This window comes from Cyrtonyx montezumae, unplaced genomic scaffold (genome assembly GCF_038088225.1).
Source record: "Cyrtonyx montezumae isolate F1298 unplaced genomic scaffold, pur_monq_1.0 scaffold_5, whole genome shotgun sequence".
Classification (NCBI taxonomy): Eukaryota; Metazoa; Chordata; class Aves; order Galliformes; family Odontophoridae; genus Cyrtonyx; species Cyrtonyx montezumae.
The window spans coordinates 8942817-8952869 of NW_027072056.1; the positions used below are offsets into that span (position 1 = coordinate 8942817).

At 36.9% G+C, this 10053-nt stretch overlaps 1 protein-coding gene across 1 annotated transcript in view; it reads right to left on the minus strand.

Moving 5' to 3' along the window:
* The window catches only part of SPHKAP (SPHK1 interactor, AKAP domain containing), a 52053-nt gene extending 42243 nt beyond the window's left edge, over positions 1 to 9810 (minus strand). The window contains exons 1-3 of the mRNA XM_065748409.1: positions 9754 to 9810; positions 6586 to 6701; positions 6171 to 6273 (exon numbers count right to left, since the gene is read on the minus strand). Of these exons, the coding sequence (XP_065604481.1) occupies positions 6171 to 6273; positions 6586 to 6701; positions 9754 to 9810 (276 nt within the window). The remainder of the gene's footprint in view (positions 1 to 6170; positions 6274 to 6585; positions 6702 to 9753) is intronic.
* Positions 9811 to 10053: the final 243 nt, after the last annotated feature.

Here is a 10053-nt window from a genome sequence, read left to right on the forward strand (position 1 = left end):
GAAATGTATCTGCATGAAGTTGTACTCAGAAAGGACTTTCTTTCTGAGCACAGCATCAGATTTCTTTGAAATACCAGTAAGTCTGAAAGTGACTTATGGATCTGGGCTGGTTGTGCCCAGACATGACCAGGAACCGTGACTGCAGCAACGACACAGCCAGTCTCTGAGTGTACAATTTGTTGGGGCTAAAGAGCCATATCATAAAACAGGCAGGCTTGTACTTTATTACATTTACACAGCCACTATAGAAAGATCCATGACAAGCAAAAGAATCACTCATTCCTGTTTGCCCTTTCATTGATAGCGTGAAGGCTAGACCAATTTATTCTAATTTCCATCAGGGATGAAAGTAGAACTGAGAAGCACAGATGGTCTAGGGGTTGAATTCCTATGCTGACAAGACTGTGTTAAAACTGAGTTGTTTCTTTCCATGCATTCATTTTCTGTTTAATAGAGTACAAAGGACAAATAGTTGAGGATGGTGAAGCGTGGGAAGGAGAGTTATTCACATGGACAACTTGAGGAATCTTATTAGACAACAGAGATGTGTGCTGACCTCCTGGAGGGAGTGTGCTCTCTGACTGTACAAAAAGACTATCAGCCTACCTGACAGTGTATCTTTACTAAATTCAGTTTAAAGCATGTATTTCAGGTAATGGGATATTCTGAAGCAAAAGAGAAAGGGTCTGTCTGGATAAATTAATCCACAGGCTGACTATTTGGCATGTTTTTTTTTCCCATGAAAAAGAGGAACCCTTATTATTTTTGAAATAACTAATTAGCATCAGCAAATGATAGCAGTAACAGTGATGATACTCACAGAACAATTTATATGGCTTATTGTTCCTAGGCAAAGATGTTAAGAAGCATGTTTGTGCAATTGATATTTATCTTCTTTGCACTTCTGGCAACTGTGGAAAAACGCTGTACTATAGCTTTCAGACTTTTACTTTAATAATATTTCAAAACATACCAATGTTGCCATACCCTGGAAAAAAAAAAACTATCTACAGTATTTTTCATTACCTTACTGCATAATTTGCATTGACATTTCTTTCCTGCACTTACTTTCTAAGCTTAGATCAATTCCTCATGAAGTGAGAAGAACTTGTCAGGTCTTTCATTTCTCGGGGAAGATGAATGAGTGTGGAAAGCTGATGAGGACAGCTAACACAATTTTCTAATACTCAGGAGCAATCTAGAAGTAAGCTTATTACCACACACAGACTAACACCCACTCTAATTTTTAACTTTTTGTCAGAAAGTCATATAGTAAATACAGCACTCCCTGTGGGATGGATGATGAGGACCACTGGAACCCATTAATTTGGCCTTGCTTCAATGCCTTCCTTCAGTGCTTTTCTTCAGTGCCCTCTACAAAGGTTTTGCACCTTTATGGTTATTTTAATTTGTGCAAAGGGGTAGGCTGACATGCAAACTCCAACCCTGCTATGAGAATTCTTCCGAAAACAAATTTAGGGTTGACAAAATACTCAGAAAAAAACTGCTGTGCCCATAGACTTTGTTATGAGAATGACAAAGGCTTGTGACTGCTTCACATCTACACCAGTTTCTTCTCAGGGACTGCTAGCTAATCTTGTTTACTAATTCAGTGACTCTGAACTCAATAAATTTTATAGTATATTGTCTTAGTATGAACAGATTAATGCCGCCATAATTCTGTCTAGATGGGAAAAACAGTATATGTCGTATCACAGAGAAACAATTTCCTCTGAGCTTTATATATTTTCTTTTAAGAAATGTTTCCGAATGTGTAAATACTGAAACATTATAAACTTATTTGATGCAGTATTTTACCAACACTTTTTCCAAAAAGTACTAAGTTCTGAATATTTTATGAAGAAAAAAGTTCAACATGTACATACACCTACACACATGTATCTGACGTCAGATTTCATGTGATTCTAGATCTTCTCATCCTCAAGGACTGAAATTCTAATGACCACTTAGACTATTATTTCAGTACGTAGGAAACAGTCTTCCTTAACTGAAATAGCTTTTTCAGTAACAGGTTTTGTTTCATTTCCTTAAAAATCTTAGTGAACTTGTCTTTATCCTTAACAGCTTCATATCTTTCTTTCCCAAATTTCAGCCAGTTTCTGAGAAACTGGAATAGGCAGAAATTATCACAAAGAAACAAGCTTCAAAAAGCTTGCTACTCCTTTTTATCAAAGTACTTTGTGTGCTATACCAATATTTCTCTTCAGAACTGCTAGATCATAGCAGATGTATATTGTAGGTGATTAATTAATGAAATGAGATGGGCATTCCAAATTTCAACTGGTTTTCTTCCTGTGGATATTAAATCACCATTGGCACACCTACATTCCTTTCAGGAAGCAAATTCTGGTAATGCGCTATCAGTAGCAATAACTCCCGAACAAACGTTTTAGGTCAGGATATTGCTGTCAAGCTTGAGGGTTGCTGCAGGGTGGTTTATTAATTTCGAGGCTTTTCAATGCATTTAATTTTTGTATGCAACTTTTCCTAATAGTCTTTAAGTCAAGGGTAGAGAGTATTACATGGAAGCTATGACATTATGTGACTTTTAGTAACCTTGAGGAGATGAGCAGCATTAGTGGGATTGTGCTCTCTCTGGCTTATACTCTGCTTTCATATGTTCACAAGAAATGCTGGACAGATACTTGAAAATGCAGTCAGAAATGTGAAGAAGGGTGCAATAACATTTTTACTACTGAGAAGATCACTTTCAGAAATTAGAATTTGCAGAAAATAGATGAAAAATGATAAATAGGATATACTCCAGCCCATGCTGCGTGAGGTGGGGAAAGTCAGCAATCCAAGGAATAAAAGTAGGCCCAAAGTCATCTAGAAATTACTCAGAAAAGATAGCACTGTGGGAAAGGGACCATATGGGTGGGGACTTCTTGCTCTGATTTTACACAAATCTGAATATGGTGTTCAGAGGACAGAAGGTGACATTTGACTAAGCAATGGCTGGAATGAGATGTAAATTTTGGATGAGTTTAAGCTCTACCTTATTATGAAATACAAGTTTCTACATTCTGTTATTTCTCAGAACTTATCCATTAACATTTCTATTGAGGAAGGATAATTTGGGCCTCTCTGCAATGCAGATCACTGTAACTTTATGCATTCCTGTTATGTAAAATTCTATAATTGAATCCTTGTGAACTTTTGGGCATGCTACTTTGGTAGTAGGCAGTAATATTATCATGGTCAAAGACACACACATATAGGAAAAGAGAATTTAATTCTTCTAGGATCTGACTGCTGTAGGCCAGTTGTACTTGTTAACTGTTTATATAAAATGAGATTTTGCAGATGTGTTCAAACTTGCAACAATATTCATGTTTTTAAGAAATACACTGAAGTCCTTATACTACAATAACATATGACTACAGTGGAACTGTGAATAAGCTTGAGTGAGCTTGCCTCATCCATTGGGTATCTAATGAAATGCAATGTGAGCATCGTTATCCCTCAGAGATATAACTCTGCCCATTCTTTCTGATTGTCATTTTTGCATTTAGGCCCTTTTCAAACTATACTGAGCTGTATCTGAGTAACAAAGGTAAGAAACCTAACTTGTATTACTACTGCAGTGGTTGTTCACCATCTTTCTTTCACATGGCCTATACTACTAATACAAACGGCATCACTTGTGAAAATTTCCTCCTCTAACCTTGTAGTTTTCCTCATTGATACCTAGCTGAGACAAGGTCTAGGACAATCCCATTGGCATACGTGGAATTTGCTGAATTCAGTGAGGTTGCTTCTGATTTGCAGTGGTACAAGTGAAAGCAGAACTTTATTCACTGACCGCACTTATGCTTAACAGCTGCACGCACTGTACTGCTGTATGTCTGGTTCAAAGTAGGATCATCACACTCAGAAAATAATTCAGGATGAATTTGCATCAAGCATGAAATGTGGAATCAGCAGTAATTCATGGTTCTAAAAAAAAAAGTTTTCCACTCTCATCTAGAGACTCAGCCATCAGCATTACTCAGTGTGTTGTGAATCAATGAACTAAATCAGCCTCTAGCAGAGTGTAGATTAGAGAAGTCACTCCTTCCCAGAGGAAAATACTGCATACAAGTTTAGCGTAACTGCTTCCTGCTCCCTGATTTAGATAGTGAGACATTAAAATACACTAAATATCTATAACTGTGACAACATTAAATAGGCTCTGCTCCACAAATGAAACATCTGCGTCTTCATGGCTGATCATCTTAATTGCTTTGGTTAATTACTACTCATCAAAAAGGATATGAAAGTGGGACATACAGAATAAGATGAACTATCACAGGACACATCTTCTGCATTTGTTCAGGTTGGTCTTTATGGTAAAAGCCCACATCTCATACTGATCCTGACAGGAACCATTCCCATTCATACCAAGTGAAATTACTCAAGCCTGCAAGCGAACCGTTTAAACTGTTCCCTTGCAGCAGGAACTCACAGTTTCACTCCAGCACCAATTGCATATCTAACTTAAAAAATTACTGTAACTAATGCAGGATAAAAGAAAAGATAATGGCTTACTTTGATTTCTGCATCCTTTTCTACACAACACACAGAAAAAGAACACTAACACACACTGTGACAGAGCTGTAAAGAAGCCCAAAATATCCTGCTGTTTGTCAGAAGTGCTGGCAGAGGTGAATCACTTCTTCTAGTTTGTCTAACATCATAAAATTGACTCGTATTACAATGAAAAGTTCAAATGTAAGGGATCAGACAGATGAAGCAGCTCTAAATCAAAAGGTAAAAGCAAGTCTGTAAGAGTGAAGGTGACCGTGCTGGGAACATTTATAAACACAGTGGTAACACTTTTCAGTGCTGTGCCACTGTCCTTCAGTCTTACACAAAACAGCCAACTCAGATTAAAGAAATGTAAGATGTTCAGCCATGTTATGAATTTTATGCCAAATTCTATAATTACAGCCAGCAGCATTTTTTTTAATCACATATCTTTTTGAAAATAAGCAAATTCTTTGAACAAATGAAATACTGACTTTTGTCTTTGGCCTTGCTGGGATGAGCTAGAGATGTACAATTCCAGCATACAAATAAGTCTACTGAGATTTTCTTATTTCAGTGATTTTAAATTTATTGAAATTTCAGTAGACAGCCAACACTCAACACCCGCAGCCACAGTGTGATTTTCAGAAATATAAGGAAAGTATATCTTTATCTTCCGTTTCATCTTTCTATTTACATCTATACATTGTTATTTATTTTGAAGAAAAAAAAAACACAAATAAAAGGAAAGCATTAAAATCAGTAGTGAAGGATGAAAAAACCAGAAGAAATTATGGGAAAACTGAATGAATTTTGAGATTTTATAATATTTTGTGGTAAATGGATGCTTTCTTAGCAGCTCTAATTATGCCTATGCTCTAGAATTATGCCTATGGGAAATAGTTGAGCTCAGATGGTTACTACAAATTGAGACATGAAAGATGGCCTGTTCTCCTCAATAGGTAATGGCCTTCCCTTGGACTGCACTGCCACAATTTAGCCTTGAGAGTAGATGGAAGCATCTAGAATCTTCACTCGTGTATTCTCAATTGTACTACCTACATTCATAAACTAATCTCAGTCATACCTGACTAATCTTAACTACATATTGACACATACAGGCACTGCTTCCTTTCCTCACCATCCTCTAAACTAAATAACTCATATAAATCCATTTTGAGGCAATAAAAGCAGGAACAGTCAAATCTATACTACTTCCTTGGTTGCTGAAATCCTCTAGTAAGATATTAGGCAGAAAAGCTCCATTACATGAAGGATGGATCATACTGACTTCAGAGAAACTAAGCTCTGGACCCTCAGGCTGTGTCCCAGAGACTTGAAAGCTATCAGAATGCAGACCTGAATTTATTTGTGCTCTTTACATCTTTTATATTTTGCCAGATAATGAGGAAAATGAGAAATAATCAAGGGAAATGCACCTCCCACACACATTTTGCAGCCAGACAAGTACATACCAAGCACACAGAATTGCAAGATACCACAACAGCAAACAGGACTTATTTTCCTGCTTCAGGCATCAGTTAAACGTTGTGCTCCTCAATAAAAGTAAAAGCTAGAAAGCAAAACTATAACCTAGGATATATATATGCCTTTGAAAATAACATAAACTTGGAAGTTACCTTTTTACATGCTGTGACAGAGCTTGCCAAACTGCTTCCCGAACTGTCTGTGCTGTTGCCTTGGTGCTCTGGGATTTCTTGCATCAGTGGAGATTCGAAGTTGCTGAAGAACAAAAAACAGTAAAGAAACCTCCAAAAATCTTTTCAGTGACTCAGTAATATATATAACTCAAATTATGCAAAAAATACAGTTAATCAAAGAGTGGCAACCTACCCTGGGCTACAAGCAGCTTTCTATAGCCTCATTTGTGACATTAACATTCTATTTATGACCTTAATTTTTATTTTTGGAAGACTCTCTTGAACTAAATTATATGAATAATGACCAATGTATTTTGAAGACTAGAGGACAGTACCTAGATGCCCTTAATCAGGTTTGTCTGTCTTGAATGACACTATAAAACATGGTACTAACTTATTTTCATAAACAAGCAGCTTGAAAAAGCAAGCAGAATACTGGCTACGTTCATTGAGCTTGTTAGACCTTATAAAAAGAAGCATTTGATGCAGTTCATCCTCAATTTTACCTGCCTGGATAGAAGAAGTTAAGGGGTAGTGATTAAAATGCAAGAAAACACAACAGAAATGGTTGAATTATGTAATCCAGGGTAAATAGCTTGCTGTAGGGTGGGTATAGAGCAGAAGTCTGTTTTGTGAGTCAGCTGTACACAGGATGTATGTATTTTGGGATTGTCTTTATGTGATAGACACAGCCATAAAAATAAGCTCATGCAGCCAAACTAATAGTATTCACAACTGGTACCACACCTCACACTTTACTTTTGGAATAGGTCTGGCCAATCTTGTAAGATCTCCCTCCATATAATAACAGAATTGCCACAACCTTAGTGGAACTTCTCTCTCCAGACATAAAGTGATAGCTATTAAAGATCTCACAGTACTAAATGCCTCAATATCCAGGAATTTATTAGGGAAAGAGTGATCAACATCAAGATCTGCTTTCCAAACTGAGTTTCTAGAGTGCTTTTAATTTATTGCAAATTATTAATTAAAGGACACAGAACACTTGCAGATAGATCCTAACAGGCAACCAGGTTACCAAGGCTTAACTAATAATCTCTCATCAATTTTAACAGGATAACAGACCATGTAAAATTACCCAGTTTGCTCGATTAAAAACTAAATTGAATTTTCCTAAGTCATCCTTGCTGAAGCTTAAACCAGTGAGTTAGGAGGAGATAGCTTTTTACCCAAATCCACAGCCAAGCATCAACAAGGCTACCTTTCTCTCAAAGAATCACAAAGATTTATTTTATTTGAGACTGTTTAGGACCAGATACGGATGTTCTTACTTCCATACTAAGTAATTTCCTTTGTCTATAAGGATTTTAGCAATATATAAAGTACTATTTCATAATTATTAAAAACATCAACAACCAAAACTCAAAAATGTTCTGGAATTAGAACTGTGAATTAAAAATACAAAAATTAGTGCTTAATAATTGCTAATTAATGGGAAGATTAATGAATTGCATGGGAGGATGGAATACACATGTATAAATGAGATCAGAATGTTAAATGACTTTACTTAACACGGTCTAAGACACGAACATCATTAATATCTAGAGGTGGGAGTCCTGAATGTTTACAAAATACTTCTCCAGTACTTCTCAGCTTATGTAGATAAAAATAATTTATCTGACATTTGAAAAAGCAAACTAGCACTTCGTAAGCCTTACAGTCCATTAGGAGAATGAGGGACATTAAGCATACGATGTCATTCTCGTTTTATATTTTCATTAAACATAAGAATATGATATTCAGGAATCAAATACAACACATGTGAAGTACCCTCCTTCACAGCTCCACAGTTAAGAGTAGCTGCAGTCTTTGTAGTTTGCCCAGTACTCTCAGCAGTGGCTGTCACTGTCTCTTCTTATAAGACACAATCTAATAGTAAATTACAAATCAAGTCTGACCTGCAGGTTGAAGAACAAGACTCATTGTTTTCTCATGCTCTTCAATGAGAGGAAGACTGAGTGGCTTTGCTACTGCTCAGCCCTGCAGGGTCTTGGCATGCTGACAATGAATGCTGGCTTTCTATTATTCTGTGTGCAGGTAACTGAACTGCACTGAAAGTGTCTCTGATTCTAAAAGCAAAAAAGATGGCAGCGTGACCACTAACTGAGAGGCCTTTTGGACCCTAATTAAACAGCACAGATAGAATAGTACATTAAAGCACAGCTTGAAAGTAGTTAAGGAGTCATGTTCTGGAGTACTGACATATCATGTTATCACTGTATCATGGCCTGATAAGGAGTAACACATTACATCTTCCATACAGCAGTAAAGCAGACTTTCCAATCATGAGGAAAGCAAACATCTTTAGTGTCTTAAAATCTGAGTCCTCTCCAAAATACCACTTTTCATTTGCAAATATGGTAAAGTTCATTAAAGGTATGTGATGAGTAAAATAAATGTAAAATGCCAATACCTGTTCTGAATGAGGCTTCTACTCAGACTTAAGTTCTGACAGGAAAGAGTAACTGCGTTTGAAATTATTGAAATCTGGTAAACCTGAGTTCACCTGCCAGCTATCCTAGTCCTCAGAGATATATTCCATGCCAAAATGATTGATCCCAGTACAGCTAATAGCAACTGTTTCCCAGAACAAGGGACATCACAGTCAGGAGTATCTGTTCCACTTCCAGAGGTTCAGCTTTCCTGTGCTGTAACTTCAGAGATCAATCTTTATTCTTGTGCTGTGTTGTGGTTCAAATCTAAGGTGCTAGTACTATGAACTCCAGGCTCTGTTAGCAAAGCTGTTCACACAGTCAGGGTTCGCAGACTGAAATAATTTCAATGTGGAGATGCAAAATTATGAGTTATATTTGGGAATAGTCTTAGACATCACAACTGATTTTCAGTGACTTTAAGAGCATAAGATTTCTAAAACTACAGAGAAACACATACACATACATACTCGCCACTGCTGATAGTTAAATGAACACCTTCTAGTAGACATGCAGCAGTACATACTAATTGATGGAAAAAGAGCATATAGCTGAGCTCCTTCATTTTGGCCACACATCTTGCATAACCCAAGCAAATGCAGCATACAGGATTGTGTCATGAGTCTTTCATTCAACACAGGACTTAGGCTTGGCTTTTCAACATCTCTTTTTCAATTATTTCATCAGTCAATTAGATCCAAGGTTCCTCTTCTCTTTCTTTATCCAATAGGCTCCTCTCTAAGGTTTAATTTTCAACATGCATGTGATTTCTTAAGAGATTCTTCTCAGACCATTCAGCTCTGCCACATTCACTCTGTAGTAAAGCCAGAAAAATAAACCCAGTTTTCATCAGCTCCCCAGAGAAAAACTATTCACTTTTTGAGAAGTTGTCTTCTCTCATTAGTTTCTCAACAGCTGAAAGAAACTGCTGCAGAGATGTTGTCATGTCACCATCAAATGATAACTCTACATTCATGCACTACACTCATTACTTCAGCACACCAAGAGTTTACACAAAGCACTAGTCTTTCAAGGCATCTGGCACAGCTAAGTGCCTTTTCGCTACAAGATAAAGCAAGCTTTTGAAGGCTTCAGGTCCTAATTCTCACCTTTGCTAGATTCCCGCTGCTTGATGGAGAATGCTCATCTGACTCAGATGTGCTCATCGAATGTAGAGCTATCGTGAAAGGACACAGACTTAATAACAAATTTGTCAAAGGATGGCTCAGTTTGGGACTTCAGTCAGTACACTGTTTAGTAGAGGGTGCAAGTCCACAGTATCTACTAAAATATTCTATATCTTGTGAGAAAATGATTTCTCCTTTGGTGTCAGAGATCCTAATTTACAATTTTGAATCTGAAGTTGGAAAACTGGACCAACAGCTTAGTGTTAAGAACTATGCAATTCT